Raw genomic sequence first — 23452 nt, forward strand, 5'->3', positions numbered from 1 at the left:
TTTTGGGATCGAAAAGTGTGTTTTCCATCGCCTTCATTCTATATACAGGCCAAAGGTGGTTCGTACAAGTATGGTTGGCCTGTTTTGGAAGTATATGAGACGAAATAACCATTCAAAATCAGAAATTCTCTTTATTTTGGGATCGAAAAGTGTGTTTTCCATCGCCTTCATTCTATATACAGGCCAAAGGTGGTTCGTACAAGTATGGTTGGCCTGTTTTGGAAGTATATGAGACGAAATAACCCTTCAAAATCAGAAATTCTCTTTATTTTGGGATCGAAAAGTGTGTTTTCCATCGCCTTCATTCTATATACAGGCCAAAGGTGGTTCGTACAAGTATGGTTGGCCTGTTTTGGAAGTATATGAGACGAAATAACCATTCAAAATCAGAAATTCTCTTTATTTTGGGATCGAAAAGTGTGTTTTCCATCGCCTTCATTCTATATACAGGCCAAAGGTGGTTCGTACAAGTATGGTTGGCCTGTTTTGGAAGTATATGAGACGAAATAACAATTCAAAATCAGAAATTCTCTTTATTTTGGGATCGAAAAGTGTGTTTTCCATCGCCTTCATTCTATTTACAGGCCAAAGGTGGTTCGTACAAGTATGGTTGGCCTGTTTTGGAAGTATATGAGACGAAATAACAATTCAAAATCAGAAATTCTCTTTATTTAGGGATCGAAAAGTGTGTTTTCCATCGCCTTCATTCTATATACAGGCCAAAGGTGGTTCGTACAAGTATGGTTGGCCTGTTTTGGAAGTATATGAGACGAAATAACAATTCAAAATCAGAAATTCTCTTTATTTTGGGATCGAAAAGTGTGTTTTCCATCGCCTTCATTCTATATACAGGCCAAAGGTGGTTCGTACAAGTATGGTTGGCCTGTTTTGGAAGTATATGAGACGAAATAACAATTCAAAATCAGAAATTCTCTTTATTTTGGGATCGAAAAGTGTGTTTTCCATCGCCTTCATTCTATATACGGGCCAAAGGTGGTTCGTACAAGTATGGTTGGCCTGTTTTGGAAGTATATGAGACGAAATAACAATTCAAAATCAGAAATTCTCTTTATTTTGGGATCGAAAAGTGTGTTTTCCATCGCCTTCATTCTATATACAGGCCAAAGGTGGTTCGTACAAGTATGGTTGGCCTGTTTTGGAAGTATATGAGACGAAATAACCATTCAAAATCAGAAATTCTCTTTATTTTGGGATCGAAAAGTGTGTTTTCCATCGCCTTCATTCTATATACAGGCCAAAGGTGGTTCGTACAAGTATGGTTGGCCTGTTTTGGAAGTATATGAGACGAAATAACAATTCAAAATCAGAAATTCTCTTTATTTTGGGATCGAAAAGTGTGTTTTCCATCGCCTTCATTCTATATACAGGCCAAAGGTGGTTCGTACAAGTATGGTTGGCCTGTTTTGGAAGTATATGAGACGAAATAACAATTCAAAATCAGAAATTCTCTTTATTTTGGGATCGAAAAGTGTGTTTTCCATCGCCTTCATTCTATATACAGGCCAAAGGTGGTTCGTACAAGTATGGTTGGCCTGTTTTGGAAGTATATGAGACGAAATAACAATTCAAAATCAGAAATTCTCTTTATTTTGGGATCGAAAAGTGTGTTTTCCATCGCCTTCATTCTATATACAGGCCAAAGGTGGTTCGTACAAGTATGGTTGGCCTGTTTTGGAAGTATATGAGACGAAATAACAATTCAAAATCAGAAATTCTCTTTATTTTGGGATCGAAAAGTGTGTTTTCCATCGCCTTCATTCTATTTACAGGCCAAAGGTGGTCCGTACAAGTATGGTTGGCTTGTTTTGGAAGTATATGAGACGAAATAACCATTCAAAATCAGAAATTCTCTTTATTTTGGGATCGAAAAGTTTGTTTTCCATCGCCTTCATTCTATATACAGGCCAAAGGTGGTTCGTACAAGTATGGTTGGCCTGTTTTGGAAGTATATGAGACGAAATAACAATTCAAAATCAGAAATTCTCTTTATTTTGGGATCGAAAAGTGTGTTTTCCATCGCCTTCATTCTATATACAGGCCAAAGGTGGTTCGTACAAGTATGGTTGGCCTGTTTTGGAAGTATATGAGACGAAATAACCATTCAAAATCAGAAATTCTCTTTATTTTGGGATCGAAAAGTGTGTTTTCCATCGCCTTCATTCTATATACAGGCCAAAGGTGGTTCGTACAAGTATGGTTGGCCTGTTTTGGAAGTATATGAGACGAAATAACCATTCAAAATCAGAAATTCTCTTTATTTTGGGATCGAAAAGTGTGTTTTCCATCGCCTTCATTCTATATACAGGCCAAAGGTGGTTCGTACAAGTATGGTTGGCCTGTTTTGGAAGTATATGAGACGAAATAACCATTCAAAATCAGAAATTCTCTTTATTTTGGGATCGAAAAGTGTGTTTTCCATCGCCTTCATTCTATATACAGGCCAAAGGTGGTTCGTACAAGTATGGTTGGCCTGTTTTGGAAGTATATGAGACGAAATAACCATTCAAAATCAGAAATTCTCTTTATTTTGGGATCGAAAAGTGTGTTTTCCATCGCCTTCATTCTATATACAGGCCAAAGGTGGTTCGTACAAGTATGGTTGGCCTGTTTTGGAAGTATATGAGACGAAATAACAATTCAAAATCAGAAATTCTCTTTATTTTGGGATCGAAAAGTGTGTTTTCCATCGCCTTCATTCTATTTACAGGCCAAAGGTGGTTCGTACAAGTATGGTTGGCCTGTTTTGGAAGTATATGAGACGAAATAACAATTCAAAATCAGAAATTCTCTTTATTTAGGGATCGAAAAGTGTGTTTTCCATCGCCTTCATTCTATATACAGGCCAAAGGTGGTTCGTACAAGTATAGTTAGCTTCTTTTGGATGTATATAAATATAAAAATGCATTAAAAATAAGAAATTCTCTTTGTTTTGGGATCGAATAGTGAATTTTCCATCTCCTTATTTCTATAAACTGGCCAAAGGTGGTTGGCCCAAGTCTGGTTGACCCTTTTTGGAATTATATAAATAGAAAAATGCATTCACAGTAAGAAATTGTCTTCACATTGACGATGAAATGTGAATTTTTCATCCTCTACATTCCATTTCCAAGCGAAAGGTGGTTCGTACAAGTCTGGTTGACCCTTTCTGCAACTATATAAATAGAGAAATACATTCAAAATGGGAAATTCTCTTTATTTAGGGATAGAAGTGTGAATTTTTCATCCTGTACATTCTATTTCCTGGCTAATTGTGGTTCGTACTAGTTTGTTGTTTAAATAAAAGAATGAGCACGGTAAGTTGTTTCTATTTGCTGGCTATTGATGGTTTGTTCTTGTGTAAGAAGGCAGTATGGATAGTGCTAATTAAAAAAAAAAACATTTGAAACAGTAAATGCTGTCTACTTTGAACAGGAAAACTGATTCTTACATTTTCTAGATTCTATTTCCGTGCCAATTCTGGTTCGTAGAAGTTTACGTTTTCGAACTGCATGTTAAGGAATAGCATTTTAATAGGTTTTTGTCTGTACCTTGAGCTGGAGAAGTTAATTTCTTATATTCTATTTTGTAAAAGTTATGTTGGGCAATTAGGGATGTGTTAGATAAGAAAAAGCATTTCATTTTCTACAAGGTAGATATCTTGTGGGCACAGAATTAATGAAGTAAAATAATTAAGTTTTACTAACGGTGGTTTTTGGTGGAGAGATGATTATATTGAATTTCGGCGTTTTTACCTTCGGTCATCTCGTGCATAATCCGGTAAAATGGTATTCTATTTGCGATCCACATACGACCTCTTTCGGAATCCAATCATGTGTATTTGTTTGTAAAAGTGTTCAAATAATTCATTATAAAGATTAATTACAAGGTAAAGTAGATTACGCTTACAAAGTTTTCTATAAATTTGTAATATCTTGTTTTCAGTTCTCTCTTTAATACAAAACATAGAATCTGCATTTTTCGTAAATTTGGGACCTGTTACGCAATATATATTAGAGTAAACTCAAACTGAGTTCCGTGCTGATGGGTTTTTCTCACAGGTTTTTGACAGTTAGGAGGGTAGTACTAATTTAATCTAAAATGAATAACAGATTTATATATAAAAAGTTTATTTAGTACAAAAATAATAAAAAATATTGTATTCCAAATAAAGTTTGGCATGGTGATCACTTCGAATGCTGGGCAGGATGGTAAATAATAAATAAGCAGGAAATAAGTTAGGAGGAGAGGATGGAACATTAACTGGCGGCCACCATTTCATCGGGTTGTTCAGTTGTGGTGGTCGTGGTGGAAGTATGAGAATTTCCTCCATGAGAACTGGCCGCCGTGCCAATAATCTCTACAGACCTTACAGCTGGCCGTTGTGTGGAGGGCCTGGCTAGAAGCATTCTGATTAGAGCCGAAGAAGGCGGCCTTGTATCGGAACTGTCTCGGTGATCATGGCGATCCATACGATCTTTTAGTTGACCCAGTACACCATCACTTTGTGTCTCTTCCTGTTGGTGTTGAGACTGCTGCTCTGGCTGGGAATACTGGACGTTTGGAGAGGAGAACGCACTATATCCAGGGTACGCTGGTGGTATTGCCGGTAACACTGGTGGTAAGGTAGGTGCAATTGCTGGTGAAACTGGATATCTGAATACAAGAAAACTTTAATTACATTTCTATAATAAAGTGAAACAAAATTGTAGAAAATATGGTTAGGTCCGCCAGTGCTGGATACTATCTTTGATTTAATTTTAATTTTGTATTTATTCTATCCCTGATCGGTTTCAGAATTTCATCCATTATCAGAGGCAAATTAATCAGGGTGATACTTACAAACTAGACTGTGATAGCATCCATATTGGCCTGAAGGGAGAAAAATCCAAAACAGAGACAAAGAACATTACTAGTCGGCGCTAGTGGCTGTTATGTGGTTAAGTAAAGTTTTGAAACAGATCTTTGCAAAGTAATTGATGGATAAATGGAATTTGAGCGGTGTTTACTGCAGGAAAGGAGTGTATGTAGGATAACTGAAACTTTGAGATCGTCTCGAGGAGTTCGGCAATTTCTGAACAGTAATAGCATTGTTTTGCAGTTCCAGATTAATGATTATCCAAGGTTTCTAAGGTTGAGGAAGTTTATTCATTATTAATCAAAATGATGCCCGCTGGGGAGTCTGTCACTAGGAGATGAAGAGAAGTTCTAGCTAGAATGGACCACGCATTTTAATTATTGATTTATCCTCGATGAACGATTTTTGAGAAAAATCACAAATAATGTATTCATCCAAATGATAATTACTGGTTTGAACTTTCTGCAGTTTCTATTTTTAGATTTTAATAAACACTTATAGAATTTAAAAACTACATTTTTGAAAACCAGAAGACATTAAAACTGTGAAAACTTGAAATTTTAAACATTTCTTAATTGTTGATTTAAAAAAAAAAGAAAACCCTACCTACCTTGGGTAATAGGGTGCTCTTGGAGGCGGATAGTACGGAGTTTCAGATTGGGCATGCTGATAGTAGTAATAAGGATTGATCCTGCGAGCTCTAAATTGAAGGTACTGAATAAGATAATTCATAATTTCTTCTCTAAGTGCTTCGTAATCTAGAGGTGGAAGATAGTCATCATAAGGTCGAGGTACGCGAACAGGATACCTAAAAGAGTTGTTTAAAATAATGCAAATCGTTAATTAAATTGTACGACTTTTTTTTTTTAGTACAGACAATTAGGAACCAAAATCAGAAATTAACCTTCTTTCAGGCACTGGATAACCTGATTGATCTACAACTGCTGGTGGACGAAATCTCGGTCTACTAGCTAACACTCTGTCTACCATGGGTACAACGGCAGGCACATCTGGATATTCTTCTTCATCTACTGGGGTATAATATCTCACTCTACTAGAATATTCAGGTTTCAAATTGTTCTGTTCGAGTAACATATTTCTGTAAACTTCTCTAGGATCTGGTCCAACTATTTGTGGGTATCTAAATCTCTGAGGGAGTACCTAAAAAAGATTAGTTAATTAGTTTCAGTGTTTAATTGACATTAGTAAAGTAAGAATTTAATCGAAATATGTTAAATTAAAATTATTAGATAACTTATATTAAAATTAAAAATTTGTGGATTTAAAAAATAGAAGTTTAGAAGTTCCCGCAAGTGATCATTATATTGCTCAGCCAAAACGCACATAGAATGGAAATCATCTATATATGGAATTTTTTTATGTAGGAACGGGGTAGAGGACTGTCTTATTAGAATATTAGATTAATATAATATTTAAGTAAAAAATTACAATATTAATATAAATTGGATATAAAAAGGCAGTTGATTGTAAAAAATAAATATTTTATGGATAAGATAAAATCTTGAAATTCGGTAAAAGTCATGTGCTTCAAATACACCAATCAAGACGCATTGTTTATTATAAAATTTAAAAGTTAATTATTCATAAATTGTATTGTAGGAAAATAAATAAAATAAAAACCTGATTCGCTACCTCACTATTCATTACCTTATTATGGATTAAGATTAATAAAGATACTTTTGCGAATTTGTGTAGAAAAAAAGCTTTGAAGAACTATTTTATCTGCAACTTAAACATGAGGTTCCTTCAAGAAAACCATGAGCTCGTAAGGTCCCACAAAATGTAAAAGGTTGAAGACTCCTAGACTAAAGCAAAATGCTCCTTGGGTACCATATTTGTTAGTGAAACCATTGTTGATTTTACAAATTTAGATCAGGAGTTTTTGAACTCTTAAGATAACCCCACCTAACGGGTGGTTTATCGTAATCGATGCTAATGAGATTCTAATTTTTTTTTGATAAATGGAATTGTTTACTTTTGGCAAAGATATTAATGCTAATTTCGATTAAATTGAACAAACACCATTTTAAAGTGCATCCTTTGGAAACCAGCATTTTTTCCTTCCAACCACAGACATTAATTTAAAGAAAAACAAAAACAAAAACAATATTAATTACTTTTTGGAAAACCATAGAACTATAAAAACGCCATTCCAAACCTTGGACATGACCGCATTACTTCCTCTTAACTTTATTACATAGTAATGCTAAAATTAAACTAAAAGTTCATTTTGTAATATTCATTCTAAAATTTTATGCAAAAATTTTTCCAAAACTTACCCTAGGTACGGCGACACCAGGTTGATAAATATCTTGCGAATCTCTTGGTCTAGCTTGATCAGGTAGTAACTGCCTTCTAATTAAATTCACACTCTTTTCATTCACTACAGGTCTTTTAGTGACCAACACTCTGACTGGTGGACGTTGGGTATCTGGTACAGGTGTGGTGGTCGTATGGTAAGTTCTTTGTCCGTAGTCTAGGGTAGGCGTAGTAGCAGGAGACGGCGTACTGTCTTCAGTACTACGACGTGGAATGTGTTGGATTACAGGCGATCTTGTTGGTCCCCTGATAATGTAAAAAATAATTATTCAGGTTGAATTGTTTTTTGAAAATAATGTTAATTGTTAAAATATTAAAACAGGATAGCTTAAAACGCCCTCTTTTAGAGGCCTTAGAATTAATTGCGTCTAGAGCCTCTCAAGAGTTTGGTGTAAAATTTTTCAATTTCTGAGTAAAACACATTAGACATTTCGTAACCTATGAAATAATTAGACATTAATCTATGAAATAATACGTTTTGATGTTTATATTTTCTCCTGCAGCTTTAAATAGTAATATATTTATTAAAAACCATTATTAATCAAAAATCACCTGTAGAATAGGACTGGCCTTCTTGTGGGCGCTTGCTCTGGACGAACTATATTTCCTGTAGCCTGAAAGCCGGTACCATTGCTTGCCGAATAGGAAACCCTCTTCAGCTCACCAGTATCGTCAATAAAGCCAAACATTCCTTTCACATTGCCAAGTACATCCCTGGTCTCTATTTTAAAACTACCATCCGCCGCTTCGTAACCAAAAGTGTAAGTACCGTCTTCGTTTACCCTATTTATTTGTTTAATAATGGCCACCTCCTGAGGCTCTTCTTGACTGAGAGCTGGTGTGGTAGTTATTAATGCTAATATTAATAATAATGACATAGTCCTGGTTGGACAGTATGATTCCACCACGGCCTGAAAAAAATACCAAATTTTGTAAGTCTATCTGTTTTCCGTTAACCTACTAAATTAAATTGTCCAATTTGGATTTTTCACGGAAAGTACACTGATTTTAAGAACTCTAGCAGTTGAAAAAGTAGCTTTAAACTACTAGTTGGTTGTGAGTGTGTATCCAACGTGACTCAAAAAGTCAAAAATAGTCAAAAAAAGGCACTTTAAAGACGAGTGTCGTCACCTCAATCGCTCTTCTAGTAGTACCTTAAAATGAAAACATGGAATAAAAATAAACTCAAAACGTCGAAAATTCAACTTAAAACTTTTGACACAATCGCAATACTTATTCTTAATAAAGATTAATCAGAAAAAAAGAATTTGTTCAGAAACTTTCACCTAATTAAGCGATCAGAAGTTACTAAGCACTAGTAATCTGAAAATAAGCACTATAGGTAAACTCTCAGCACAATTATCACCTTTAAAACGCTAACTTTCTTCCAGATTCACTAAATCCCAAAGATAAATGAAGATTTATGCTCTAATCTTGGTCTTATTACTATAATATGTTAATTACATTGAATTTTGTTGGTTTCATCACTCGCGGAGATGGTGGTGTTGTTAGATGTTGCACTTCCTGTCCTGTAGAACACACGGTATTGCACACTTCCTTATTGCCACACAATTAGACCGTCAGTAATTAGAGTGATAAATCAGAGTGTGTGGTCTGATATTATCTACAACTTAGAGACATCTTGGTCTTAATTTTTTGTTTTTATCTTCCATCCTACTTGTACAACATATATTCTTTCCTCAGTTTAGACATTTATAAAAAAAACGTTCAGAGAAGTATTTTTCCTTTAATAATAATAAATTTTGGGCCTTGGTTCGTTGGTTGATGCACATTTCTCGCCAAAACACGCAAAGCTTCAACCCCGGTTTACATATGTAATTAATCTTTACTTTCTCTAATTAAATAAGAAAAGTATTGAGATTCTGTCAGATTTTCTATTACTAGTTTTCACCATAAAAAACAGTTTTGAGCTTCCATGAGACCGATAAAATAGTTTTTAGAAAATTAATATTACAAAATAAAATCTAAAAAATGCACGTAGCTGAAACACTATACATACGTTGTATTATCTTTTAGTAACCGTAAACTATTAATACTTAAGATTGAACTAGCGAGGATTTGGTAAAAATATTATACGTATTGTTACACAATACACAACTGTTAAATCCCGTTAAGTCTGTACAAAGATAGTTAAGGTTATTAAATAACAGGTTATAATTGTGTACACGTTTAATGCTCATACAGTATATATATATAAAATTCTTATCTACATTTGTTGTAAGTTGGCAGCATTGTTTTAATCTCAAAATTTAGGGGAAGCTCTACTTTTTTTTCTTCCATCTTGTTTCAGTTGCAAAGCATAGATTAAATTTTAATGTTTGTTCACAATATTAATTAACAAATCGCTATTAATTGGTTTGTTCACATTTAAAGTGTTTGCCGTGAGAAAATTTTAGTGCATATTCCTTGCGAGTGAATTGTGGCTTATGGGTCAATTTTTCAACCGCTTCATAGCAGTGAGTAATGGTCTTTTTACTTTTAATGTAATTCTTTTTATTTGTAATGTTTCTAATACTTTTCAAACATACTTCGCTGTGTTGTTTGACATTACTGAAAAAAATGTTGTTTTTTTTTTCATTTCCTACTTAAAGAGAAATATTTGAGCAGTTCACTGCACAAATCGGTTGGTTTTCTCCACTACTTTGAAATATTTTAAATTTAAGGGTCAAAACACTTGGTTCAATCACAGCTTTTTATGTTTACAATCAATTTTCCAAATAATAAAGATTAAAACCATTAAACGACAATAATTTTTTTCGGCCATCAATAATAAATAATTTATTTCAGAAGCCTTTTTAACTCTGTGGTCTAATGTAAATTGTTGCAATAATTTAACACAAATTCAGATTAATAACAATCATTCAAACAAATGATAACGGTAAATTTATTTGAATTGATATTATAAACAGAATTATAAAAAATAATGTACATTTTTTTTTTTTTTTGAGTTGTGCAGTGATCTTCATTTTAAAATCATTATTTTATTGAAAAGTAGCCATTCAGGGGGACCTGACTGCCTTCCATGATTAGAATTTTTATTTTTTTTGTAACATTCTCAAAAAAATAGGTCCAACCATATTCTTTGAACTACTTACACAAGTTGTACTCTTGGTGGTCTCAACTTTTATTTGGAACATTTTCCTATTCACAGGAGGTATCCGCTTTGAGACCTCCAGAGCCCAAATAAGTGGTTTTTACAAATTGGTCGGTATGCGCGTGGTCAAAATGCCCCAAAACAAAAAAGGCATTATTTAATTTAAAATTTAGTTTAGATTCAAAAATCAGACTTAATTTGGATTAAAATTAACCAACCGAGAAGGCCTCTTTACTGAATCGAGTTTTCATTTTTATGGGATTATTCCTAGAAACAATTATTTCACTTTCTCTGAACATTAGCGTGCCATTTGCATTTTATGTAGATACATAGCATTTGGTTAAAACATTTTCCAAGAGAAATTCATAAAGAGATCCTTTTGAGTGGAAAAGAGGGACTTTCCTCAAAGTGCCATTCCAGTCAAATGTACGGTCATTACATCCATGAAATATTGAAACGATTTAAAAGTTGATTTATGTTCAAAATTTGAAGAGAATCAACCGATCACATTATGGAATAAGTTTAAGTAAGCAAGCGATTATTTCGAAAATTAACATGGTTAAATATGAGTGTAGAATTGTCCTGTACAAGTCTAGTGAGTCGTAAACATGGTTAAATATGAGTGTGGGAGTTTCTATACGCCTAGTGAGTCGTAAACCTTGTTAAACATGAGTGTAATATAGTACTATTATAAGACTAGTGAGTTGTGAACATGGATAAATATGAGTTTAGAATTTGCATTTATGTTTACAGAAATCGCCGCAAGAGTTCTCCACAAGATGGAGTGTAAAGTAAGCTTACAGCCTATTTAATGGCGGCTCTCATGCCTATTTCTATATTATCTATTTCTTGATTAAACGAAACAAATTTTGAAGTTTTTTTTCTTTCTGTTAACGATAATTGGGTAAAAGACGAAGTATTATTCCAAAAGAAATATTATTTATCGTATTTTTAAAGAGATTTTTTTTTCTCGCTTTAATCGATAGTTTATCAAATACCTATGGGAGAAATGTTGAGAAAAAATTTTTAAATTAGTTATTTCATTAAAATTATTGATTTCAAAGTATTGGCCAATCACAAAGCAGTACGGTTGCAGACGGTGGGCGGGTCATGCCCACCTCTAGTGTAGCCACGCCCCGTCCAATGAAAGCGAGTCAAGGCTGATCACAACTGTTTTAACATGGTGCTTCAATACCTTTAACTAATTTTTCTAAATCTGTTATTATTTTCTCATATTTTATTAACTATTTTTTGTGATTTTAGAAATAATATTAATCTTGGTTAGATATTGAGAAAAAATGCTAACAAATTATGTGAAAAAAATATCAATCTCAATTTTCAAGACATTTTTCATTAAGTAAGATCGATTTCGAATAGTTTTCGCCAATATTCGACAGTTTCACTTTACTTTCTCATGAAAAGAATCTCGTATGAACACTCGCATGACTTTTTCTTACAATAATTTACGAATATAATGAATTGAATGTTATTGTAACTTAGAATTGCATAATAAAAAGGAAAAAGGGATCAAATTAATAATAATGTTGATAGAGTGCGACACATTCCCTCTGAACCAAACTATTAATTAAGACAAAGTAAGAAGTCAAACTGACATTTAAGCTTAAGTACGCCATTAGATCAGCTTCAAATGAATCCGTTTGGCGAGTTTATAGTAAATTACAGGCCTTTCTTTAAAACTGCACTTACGGAGTATTGATTTTTTATCTTCTTGGAAGTTTGGTTAGAAATTTAATATATTAAATACTTAGAGGTAGTAAAACCTTAAAATATCTAAAATGGAACTTTAGAAAACCTTATTAATATTATTTCTTATAGAAAGGCTTTTCCTTACTTATCGATATGTTTAACCATATTTACGACTCACTAGACTTATATAGGACTATTCTACACTCAAATTTAACCATGTTCACAACTCACTAGACTTGTATAAAAATATCGCACACTCATATTTAACCATGTTTACGACTCACTAGACTTGTCTAGGACAATCCTACACTCATATTTATCCATGTTTACGACTCACTAGACTTATATAGGACTATTCTACACTCATATTTAACCATGTTCACAACTCACTAGACTTGTATAAAAACATCGCACACTCATATTTAACCATGTTTACGACTCACTAGACTTGTCTAGGACAATCCTACACTCTTATTTATCCATGTTTACGACTCACTAGACTTGTATAGGATAATCCTACACTCATGTTTAATCATGTTGATGACTCACTAGACTTATAACTGACCAACTTACACTCATATTTAACCATGTTGACGACTCACTAGATCTAAAAAGTTTCACCTTACACTTATGTTTAATCATGTTGGAGACTCTATTGACATATCTAGAACCACTTCACAATTAACTATTATATTCACAATTAACCATGATGGAAACTCGTAGGATTCATATAGGTCCACCCCACTCATATTTAATCATGTTAGAAACTAGATAGACCTTATAGTTCCAACTTACACTCACATTTAACCATGTAAGAGACTCACTAGACTTAAATAGGGCTACCTTACACTCACATTTAACATGTTGAAGATGCATTAGACTTATATAGGACTATCTTATACTCATATTTAACCATGTTGGAGACCGATTAAATTTAGGTTTAATTTAATTGGAATTGAATTGATTAAATTCCAATTATAAGTTGAAAGTGAATTTAATTCAATCAACTAATTTTGGTCCATTTTTTAAATTTTAATAATGATTAAAATTAAATTTAGGTTTAATTTAATTGGAATTGAATTTATTAAATTATTGCCCAACTCTGGTGCCAAATGAATTGTGACTTTTTTGCTGTGACGTATATTACCGAGGGAAGGGATTAACTCAGTGGTTAGCGTAATACTGGATTCCAACGCGGTGATGCTGGGAACAAATTTAGTTATTAGTCCTCTCTCTTCCTATGATTTTCTTTTTCTAGCAACTTCTTATAGCTTCTTTTCCGGTGTTGGACAGTGTTGAATGTAACGACAGAACACTGTTCGGGGACCGGCAGTGCACTTAAAAAAGAAGAAAAGCTCTGGGCGCTAATGACACTTTTTAAAAAAATAATAATAATTACATATTACCGATCACCCTCCAAAGAACCTTATCAGTATTATCTAGTCTTATTACCAATGCCGAGCGAGGTTAGAGGCGAGACCTGTAAAGCTAATATGTATTGTGGTACTGGGTTCGATTCCCGGTCTTGGGGGCCTTGGATTTTATTTAATGGTTAATAAAAGAAATTTATAGTAAAGTATGTTTGCTAGTCGCTTCCGTCCACGACCACCTAATTTGGTAGTTGGACGTAAAGCCCGCCTGAAAAAATAGGCGAATACTTTACTTAATCTGCCGGAAGTACCATTTAACTGAAGGGATTCTTCTGGTTCAAAGCAATTTTCAACAGTTAATAAAATTTAATTACTAAATATGAGAAAAGTCATGTAGGTGATTACACCCGATTTTCTAAAGGATATAGCTGTAAATAGAGATATTTCTGATTGAAATTCGATAGAGAAATCTTGATTCCAATACTTTGTCTTTAAGGAGTTACAGATAATAACATGTAAAGTTAATGTGGGCAAAATGCATGATAAATTCTAACATTCTAAATAAGATATATTTAAGAAGGAAGTTTCAATTAAAGAACATCCTGTATTACGGTTAAAAACAATGCGCTATGAAAGACAATAAAGCTAACAGTCACTAAGCTTTCAACTTGTGGTAACAACTCGTGCATTACTCAAGTAAACACCATTAAAAGAGTCTTCACTACAGGCACAGTTACACAAGTTATGTTACAAATTTTTCAGATTGCATCCTAATTTATGGTATTATTTAGTTAATTTACACGTTTTGTTTACAATTATGTGGATGTATGAAATAATAAAATGAGTAATATAAATAATAATTCACATAAACATGATCTAATTCTTTAGGACAACTCTCGTGAATTCCTCAATTAATAATAAGTGATAAAAAAAAAAGAAATAATAATTTCTACGAATTAAGCAGATCATATGTGGGAAGTATGATTATTATTCTGTGGAAATTGTCTGACTGTGAATTGTTAACTCGTTCTTGTTTATTTTCTGAAAAATAGCTAACTTTTTGTTGCATTCTTCAAGCTTATTCTAGTTAATGGCTAGTTCACGCTCTTTTAGGGCAACAATTATTTGATTCTCGTAAGATCTCAAACGCATCATTGTGAGTAGATGAGCTTCAGTAGATGATTCAGTATGTACTGCACTTGGCTTTCTTCCTTCTCTAAAGATATCTTGTAGTATTGAACCTTTAAAAACTTTAAAGAGCTTCATCAAGATTGATACTTGGGGTGAGTTAGTAGTTATTAGTCTCCAACATCGGCTCCCATTCTCTTAGAAAATCTAAGTGGTCTCATAAACCTCAGGAGATGTTGTAGAGCAGGGATGTCAAACTCAATTAAAACCAATTGGTGCTACAGGCAAGATGCACGCGGGCCACATCACGTTTACAAATTTTGTTAAATTTATATTCTTAAGTGAGGACTCAGGAATATGGATAGGATAATTAAAACGCTATATAATTGTACATTTTTACCCGAAACTTGGCCAGCGATTTCCTCGAACAAGTTTTACTATATCTGGGATTCAAAGACTAAGGACGTAAGAATATATTTCAGGGAATCCCTACTTCTTTTTTGTCTTTTAGAACTGAATCATTCAGTAGATGATTCAGTATGTACTGCACTTGGCTTTCTTCCTTCTCTAAAGATATCTTGTAGTATTGAACCTTTAAAAACTTCAAAGAGCTTCATCAAGATTGATACTTGGGGTGCGTGAGTAGTTATTAGTCTCCAACATCGGCTCCCATTCTCCTAGAGAGGCAGACATATCACTCACCAAACGTTGCCGGAACTGAGTCAGCGTGTTTATACAAGTCTGCAGGTCTCCAGATAAGCCACTGGGCCACGTCTTCAGTAGCTAAAGGGTTAACGAGGAAGGAAATTATGTGTACGATATTGCCTTGATGACCCCCTAAGCGATATTTTCTTCATAACAATTTTTTGACTATTTTCATTTTATTTCAGAATAAAATTGGGCCACAAAAAATTACCTCGGGGGCCGCCATTTTGACACCCCTGCTGTAGAGTGAATAAATAATCTTATCTATCACCAGTGAGCGCAACAGTAGGCTTTTTTGACCGCAAAACAGTATTCCTATGTCTTCTCTAATGTGCCATATCTGTGTATTGTATTATCTTATCACCAGTATAACATTGATAAAATCAATTATGAGATTAAATTCCCGAAATGAAAACAAATCGGTTGGCGCCAACACAATTTTGCTAAAATATCTATTCAGTATTTTGAATTTTTCTCGAAAATGGATACTTAGATTTTTGGTAATTTAGTGTATACATACATATATTACGTGCCTACGTTACATAGATAATAAATTTTACTTCAATCGTTTTTCTAGAAAAATCGTTTTAAGGAATACCATTCTGAAGTGGTTAGACTAGGCTTTCCTGTGAGGTAACATTTCAATTTTGAAAATTTGGTTAGGTCCATAAGTAAAGTAAAGTAATCGCCTATTTTTTTCAGGCGTGGCTTAACGTCCAACTACCATTTTCTTGGTGTCTTGGACGGAGGCGACTAGCAAACGTACTTTACTATTTCTCATTTAACCATTAAATAAAATCCAAGGCCTAAAGACCGGTAATCGAACCCAATACCACAATGCATATTAGCTTTGCAGGTCTCGCCTCTTAATTCGCTCGGCTACCGTGGCGCCTTGGTTAGGTCCATAATGTTAATTTTAATCGTCTTAGAACGCATTTTTTTAATTTTTCTGGCATCTTCAGATTTTGATTCATTATTACAGGTTGATTTCTCTTAGTATAGAGAATCAGATGTGTTCTTTCTGTCCCCTCACAACACTAACATGGTCAAAGTTAAATTCTCTACACTAACTAGGGATCAAGCTCTGATACTGGATGAAAATCTGAAATCGATTAGTTCGCTAACAAGAAGATAGATAATCGATCATATATTTCAGTGCTTCAAAAATATTAACGTTAACAGGACTCTAATATTCTGAGTTTACAAACCATTTGTGAGAAAGTTAGTAGCAAAGAAAAAGTTGATTTAGGGGTTATGAGTTCAGATTTGTAAGTAAGAGGCTCTTGCTTTTAATGAGAACTACATTTAATTTATTGTAAAATGAAGTAATACGAGTATATGAGTTTACGTTCTCCACCAAGATACCTAATTTGGTACTTGGACGTAAAGCCACAACTAAAAATAGGCGATTTCTTTAATGTAAGAGAAATCCATACCGGATTTTCTTTAGTTTTTTCTTTGAATAGTTTCTGTTGAAATACCTGTTGTAATCTTTTTTTAAAAGATGGTTTTTAGATTGTGTTGGGAATGAATTGCAGATATATATATATATTTCTTAATCAATAAGTTTGTTTTTTTTCTTTCTTTTTTTAAATAAAAGTTGGCCTAAAACTGACGCCATTCTGTGGTAACACTGGTAGAAACGATGGTTGGGAACGTTCCCGAGAAATGAAGTAAAACCTTCTCACGGCACCTTGCTCAACCAGCTGGCTGTGGGAAGTGTCCTGTCAAGACTTGCTACAGTCTAACTGATAAAGCAGTGGGGGGGGGGGGATTCTGTCCAAAAGTGAATTGTGGTTTATTTATTTTTAAGTTTTAGTTGATTAGGAGACATTGCCAAACCGTTTAATCGGGTAATTCAGTCATCAAGTGAGCAAGTAGTACATGGCGGAAGCATGAGTAAAGTCGAAAACTATTCACCAAATCTGATGATGAATAGAAGTCTTAAACCGATCAGAAATACAATAAATATGCATGCTAAGACGGATAAAGTAAAAACTATTACTGTGGATCAACCACATTTACAAGAATAATAGTTTAACAAATCAAACAAGCTAGACAACAAAGGTAAAGAAACATCTCTACGAACAAAGATCATTATCAAGGTGACTGGCGTTGGCTTTGCATCTTGAAAATGTGATAGTAGTGTCACGATTGCGCGTTGATTCCTCTAGGTTTCAGCGCCACAATCAGGAGACTAGAGTCAGCCTGTGCTGGAACTGTTTGGTTACGAATTAGGAGTTAGCAGTTAGCTTGTCGGTGTGAGCGATGTACAGCATTATCGAGATGGGTGGGCTGTGGGATGGGTGAAAAGAACTTGTACTACGGATTTGGGATGGACTGCAAGGTTATGGTGGAAGTTCAGGAAGTGAGGAATGGATTAGGTCAGTACCTAAGAAAATTATTAAAGTCTTGGTGGAGAGCTGAATTGGGACATAGTAAGGAGCAATGAGTAAAGTAACTGCCTATTTTTTCAGGCGGGCTTTACGTCCAACTACCAATTAGGTGTCGTGGACGGAAATTATTAACCATTAAATAAAATCCAAGGCCTAAGACCGGGGAATCGAACCCAGTACCACAATACATATTAGCTTCGCAGGACTCGCTTCTAACCGCTCGGCCACCTTGGCGCCTAGTAAGGAGCGATGTGGTTAAAGGCTTTAGATTAGAAGGATTGGATTCTCTGGACAGCGAATGTTTTCGCGAAGCCCCACAGTTTGGTATCATAATCTAGATTCATCTCAGAAGTGTTATGAACATTTAAAGTTTGATTTTTTACATTTACGGATGATTTTCTTGGCCCAACGTCCGTTTTAATTTAGAACTGAACGAGTGCACATATATATAGAGCCATTTTACTGAAAAATAGACCAAATACTAATTTGAATTTATAGCAGTTAAGTAAAAACCATTACTTCCGTCCCAGAGAACCTAAAAACGGATTTTCTTGTGAAAAATTAAAATCAAAAATTTTATATTTATGTGGAATAACTAAATTATTTTTTTAGAGCTCCAAGATTATTAAAAAGAGAAGTTTACTTCTTTATTTTCTTTAAATATATTCTTAATTTTGGTCATTTTCAACTATAAATAAAATTAGCATAAGTACAAAATGTGTTGAACACGACTAACTATTAACAGTCACTTTCTCCTAAAACAAATAAATTAATGAAAACAATGGCAGATCTTTAAACGAAAACGGATGTAGCAAAACGGAACTAAGTTAATTTTTGGAGGAAGTTAATTTTTTCATGGTAAACTATTTTTGTTAGTAAAAATTCAAAATAAAAAAGTAAGACCCAGTATGCGGAATATACTTGAAAAATTAAACTACTAAATCAGTAGCAACTTTTTGTCTAAAATTTATGATTGGATTCACTTTGTCGGTCAGCATCTCCTTAAACTTTGTCTTCTTCTCCAACAACACTCTAATCCATTAATGTAGCCAGTTTGGCCTGGTTCTCAGCAGCTACTCTTCCAGTCTTGAGGCCCGAATAAGAGTCCTGGCATCAACTTCAATTTTAATCTATGCAACGCACCCTGGGATGGTGTGATGTGCTTATTTCAGAATACTTTTTTTTTTTTTTTGCACATTTGCAACTGCTCATGCGTGTTGAATGCTTCTTATATAGATATTCTACTTGTTTTAACGATGTTTAGATCGTTAAACGAATACTGTAGCTAACTTCAGCATCCAATTCTGACCAACTTTCAAAAGATTTAGATAAAGGCGCCTCGATAGCCGGAGCGGTTATAGGCAAGACCCGCAAAGCTAAGATATATTGTTGGTTTAGTGGGTTCGATTCCCAGTCTCTTTGCCTTGGATTTTATTTAATTGTTTTAATATGAGCACTTTATAATAAAGTTTGCTAGTTGCCTCCGTCCACGTCACCTAATTTGGTAATTGGACGTAAAGCCTGCCGCAAAAAATAGGCATTACTTTACTTTAAATCTTGAGTACATGAGTACTGGGCTAATAAGGTTTTTATAGACGCTCAGGTCAATGCACTTAGCCTTAGAACTTCCCTATGATTCTTATTAACAGCTGATGAAGTTCTTACCAAAAAAATTGAAACAGCTAACTTTAGAGGGTTCCCTTAAACGAAATAACTTTTAAAAATGAATTATAAAAAAAATTATAGGCCAGATCTATCAAGTTTAACCAAAAAGATGGAGCCGTTTTCGAGAAGAATTGAAAAAGTATTATTTCAGATAAGTAGCATTTCCAGTTTGATGGGTTTCTCGAAAAGCGCTTGCTTTACGGTTTCCTGAACTAAAAATTTTGAACATCTAAGATTTTTCGTAGTCAGACTGACGTACACAGGCCAATTTGTAAAAAATCACTCCTTCGAACTGAGGTAACTTCTAAAGATGGAGTAAGGTGGGAGTTAACATCCCAGCTTGCACTTCTTTCAAACCATTCTCGTAATTCTTGAGATTTTTTTCGCCTTCATTGTCCTTATTATTGGTTAAGGCTATTTGAATAGCACTTTAGAGGCATGTCTGAGTTCATCGTTCTTCTAGCATCCCCCCCCCAAAAATGTTGTCCAGAAATAAAAAATTCCAAAAAAAAAGTTTAGCGTAATTAAATAAAGTATAGTTAAGTATAGTAAAGCAGTATAGTTGCATCTTTTTTTTTTACTGTTCAAATTGTTTGCTTAACATTTGATAAGACATTTGATGTAAAACACAGAACGATATCAGAGAATATAGCGAGTGATATTTGAAGTTAAAAGTCCCTCTAAAATAAAAATTTAAAAAAAACTGAGTTACAAATATCTCTGAAGATGGATACAAACTCGAAAATAGTCAAAAGTAAACAAAATCATGCACATTGTAACGGATAAAATCTTTGAAAAATATTTTCTCGCCTCTTTTTAGCAGAATTCTTTAATTCAAATTTTTCATATGATTATTAATTTTTTTGTTATAAAATAAGGAAAATTTAGTAATAACTGTCCCCACATGGGTGTTGTATTTAAATTGAGCGCGTTAAATAATAGGAACAAAATAAGAAAAATAGCAATGACTCACCACCAGTTTGTCGGGATGCACCATGATAACTGTGACCAAGCTGGGTGTAGGAGTGGTGGATATATAGCTTTGGAATTCCCACTTCTGGGTAGCGCTGGAGGGGCTGTTGGCTCCTCCAGGGTCGTGTTGGCTAAGTAAGCTAAATATCCTTCACCATCCTCTTTTTAGGGGTGCTCAATCCTCATGTACTTATATTTATTTATTTATTACTAATTTAAAAAAGAAAGAAAAAGATTTGTAGAATTTCCACGGTTTTTTGATATCTGTGGTTTTATTTTAGAAAAAAATCTTAATAAATATAAATTTGACGAAGAAGCTATTATAAAAATGTGGGTTCATTTTGTCCTGGACGGAGGCGACTAGCAAACAAACTTTACTGTAAAGTTCTCATATTAACCATTAAATAAAATCCAAGGCCTAGACCGGGGAGAATCGAACCCACTAACCAACAATACATCTTAGCTTTGCCGGTCTAGCCTCTAACCGCTTAACATACTTTACTGTAAATTTCTCATATTAACCATTAAATAAAATTCAAGGCTTAGACCTGGGGAATGGAACCCACTAACCAACAATACATCTTAGCTTTGCGGGTCTAGCCTATCTATAATCGCCTAACATACTTTACTGTAAATTTCTCATATTAACCATTAAATAAAATTCAAGGCTTAGACCTGGGGAATGGAACCCACTAACCAACAATACATCTTAGCTGTGCGGGTCTAGCCTCTAACCGCCTAACATACTTTACTATAAATTTCTCATATTAACCATTAAATAAAATCCAAGGCCTATACCGGGGGAATCGAACCCACTAAACCAACAATACATCTTAGCTTTGCGGGTCTAGCCTATCTATAATCGCCTAACATACTTTACTGTAAATTTCTCATATTAACCATTAAATAAAATTCAAGGCTTAGACCTGGGGAATGGAACCCACTAACCAACAATACATCTTAGCTTTGCCGGTCTAGCCTCTAACCGCCTAACATACTTTACTGTAAATTTCTCATATTAACCATTAAATAAAATCCAAGGCCTAAGACCAGGGGAATGGAACCCACTAACCAACAATACATCTTAGATTTGCGGGCCTAGTCTATAACCGCTTAACATACTTTACTATAAATTTCTCAAATTAACTATTAAATAAAATCCAAGGCCTAGACCGGGGAGAATCGAACCCACTAACCAACAATACATCTTAGCTTTGCGGGTCTAGCCTCTAACCGCTTAACATACTTTACTGTAAATTTCTCGTATTAACCATTAAATAAAATCCAAGGCCTAGACCTGGGGAATGAAACCCACTAACCAACAATACATCTTAGCTTTGCGGGTCTAGTCTATAACCGCCTAACATACTTTACTATAAATTTCTCAAATTAACTATTAAATAAAATCCAAGGCCTAGACCGGGGAGAATCGAACCCACTAACCAACAATACATCTTAGCTTTGCGGGTCTAGTCTATAACCGCCTAACATACTTCACTATAAATTTCTCATATTAACCATTAAATAAAATCCAAGGCCTAAGACCAGGGGAATGGAACCCACTAACCAACAATACATCTTAGCTTTGCGGGTCTAGCCTATAACCGCCTAGCATACTTTACTGTAAATTTCTCATATTAACCATTAAATAAAATCCAAGGCCTAAGACCAGGGGAATGGAACCCACTAACCAACAATACATCTTAGCTTTGCGGGTCTAGCCTATAACCGCCTAACATACTTTACTATAAATTTCTCATATTAACCATTAAATAAAATCCAAGGCCTAAGACCAGGGGAATGGAACCCACTAACCAACAATACATCTTAGCTTTGCGGGTCTAGCCTATAACCGCCTAACATACTTTACTATAAATTTCTCATATTAACCATTAAATAAAATCCAAGGCCTAAGACCAGGGGAATGGAACCCACTAACCAACAATACATCTTAGCTTTGCGGGTCTAGCCTATAACCGCCTAGCATACTTTACTGTAAATTTCTCATATTAACCATTAAATAAAATCCAAGGCCTAAGACCAGGGGAATGGAACCCACTAACCAACAATACATCTTAGCTTTGCGGGTCTAGCCTATAACCGCCTAACATACTTTACTATAAATTTCTCATATTAACCATTAAATAAAATCCAAGGCCTAGACCAGAGAATCGAACCCACTAAACCAGCAATACATCTTAGCTTTGCGGGTCTAGCCTATAACCTCCTAACATACTTTACTATAAATTTCTCATATTAACCATTAAATAAAATTCAAGGCTTAGACCTGGGGAATGGAACCCACTAACCAACAATACATCTTAGCTTTGCCGGTCTAGCCTATAACCGCTCGGCTAACGTGGCGCCTTTATCTAGATCTTTTGAAAGTTGGTCAGAATTGGATGCAAAGATATGCCCGTTAGCTACACTATCCGTTTAACGATCTAAACATCGTTAAAACAATTAGAATATCTATATAAGTAGCATTCAACACGCATGAGCAGTTGCAAATATGCAAAAAAAAAGTATTCTGAAGTAAAGTACATCGCACCATCCCAGGGTGCGTTGGATCGATTAAAAGTTGATGCCAGGACTCTTATTCGGGCCTCGAGACTGGAAGAGCAGCTTCTGAGAACCAGGCCGAACTGGCTACATTAATGGATTAGAGAGCTGTTGGAGAAGATAACAAAGTTATAAAAACTGGAGAAAAAAGAGCGTTTAATTTATAATTTAGAAATAAAATTTGAATTTGAAAATATCGCTCGGCTTTTGTCTGGCAAATTTGTCACCGATGATCTTGTAATTAATATAATTGACATATTATCTTGGCACTCCAAAAAAGAATAGATCTTTAATGATGATCGATAATGAAGGGGATGATGAGTTAAGTGAAGAGCGAAAAGGAATCATAAGTGAAGTAAAAAAATCTCTGTATCAAAACTGTTTAATCTTCTTCAAGAGAGATTATAAAAATGCTGAGTCTGTAACGAAAGAACATTGTTCGAAGGGTACGCAAAGCATAGTAAAAGGGTTTTTTTTGGGGGGGGGGCTGTTTTTTGGCATTGGCTTTCGCCGTACAGCCAGCATCGTCTAGGTGCTTATCACTAGAATATCACTCACTCTCCATTCTTACTTATAAATACATTCGCTTCACCCATTCATCCCTTTACTATATACAACTATTTACATAAACTACAGC

At 34.4% G+C, this 23452-nt stretch overlaps 2 protein-coding genes and 1 long non-coding RNA gene across 6 annotated transcripts in view; 2 read left to right on the forward strand and 1 right to left on the reverse strand.

Annotated features, from left to right (window-relative positions):
• The window catches only part of LOC141458851 (uncharacterized), a 25195-nt gene extending 19855 nt beyond the window's left edge, over positions 1 to 5340 (forward strand). The window contains exon 7 of the long non-coding RNA XR_012461226.1: positions 4795 to 5340. This is a non-coding gene — a long non-coding RNA (uncharacterized lncRNA). The remainder of the gene's footprint in view (positions 1 to 4794) is intronic.
• LOC141458847 (uncharacterized) lies at positions 4111 to 20407 on the reverse strand. 4 transcript variants are annotated; one of them, XM_074137383.1, is made up of 6 exons: positions 20255 to 20407; positions 7748 to 8106; positions 7156 to 7441; positions 5760 to 6016; positions 5466 to 5663; positions 4111 to 4653 (listed from the first exon to the last, which is right to left on the reverse strand). In XM_074137383.1, exons 1-6 carry the CDS (start codon positions 20276 to 20278, stop codon positions 4257 to 4259), a joined length of 1521 nt encoding a protein of 506 aa, XP_073993484.1. In that variant the 5' UTR covers positions 20279 to 20407; the 3' UTR covers positions 4111 to 4256. The 4 variants fall into 4 exon arrangements, with proteins under 4 accessions (XP_073993484.1, XP_073993483.1, XP_073993486.1 ...); XM_074137382.1 differs by lacking the exon at positions 20255 to 20407 and adding an exon at positions 10312 to 10446; XM_074137385.1 differs by lacking the exon at positions 20255 to 20407 and adding an exon at positions 9216 to 9361.
• Positions 9485 to 23452, forward strand: part of LOC141458850 (uncharacterized) — a 31546-nt gene continuing 17578 nt past the window's right edge. Inside the window, exon 1 of the mRNA XM_074137391.1 lies at positions 9485 to 9672. The gene's annotated coding sequence lies outside the window, so the exon portion shown is untranslated. The remainder of the gene's footprint in view (positions 9673 to 23452) is intronic.

The sequence above is a fragment of the Rhodnius prolixus genome, unplaced genomic scaffold, assembly GCF_049639745.1.
Source record: "Rhodnius prolixus isolate KJV_2025 unplaced genomic scaffold, Rpr scaffold_5, whole genome shotgun sequence".
In the NCBI taxonomy this organism is placed as follows: Eukaryota; Metazoa; Arthropoda; class Insecta; order Hemiptera; family Reduviidae; genus Rhodnius; species Rhodnius prolixus.

What these genes read in the sequence shown, in the direction of transcription:
- LOC141458847 (XM_074137382.1), bottom strand. Translation starts at nt 10,353, where the DNA reads ATGTTCCAAATAAAAGTTGAGACCACCAAGAGTACAACTTGT. An exon ending in AGGCCAGTCCTATTCTACAG is followed by an intron (nt 7,442 to 7,747) that starts GTGATTTTTGAT and finishes TTACATTATCAG; the next exon opens with GGGACCAACAAGATCGCCTG. An exon ending in AGAGCACCCTATTACCCAAG is followed by an intron (nt 4,654 to 5,465) that starts GTAGGTAGGGTT and finishes TCTTGTATTCAG; the next exon opens with ATATCCAGTTTCACCAGCAA.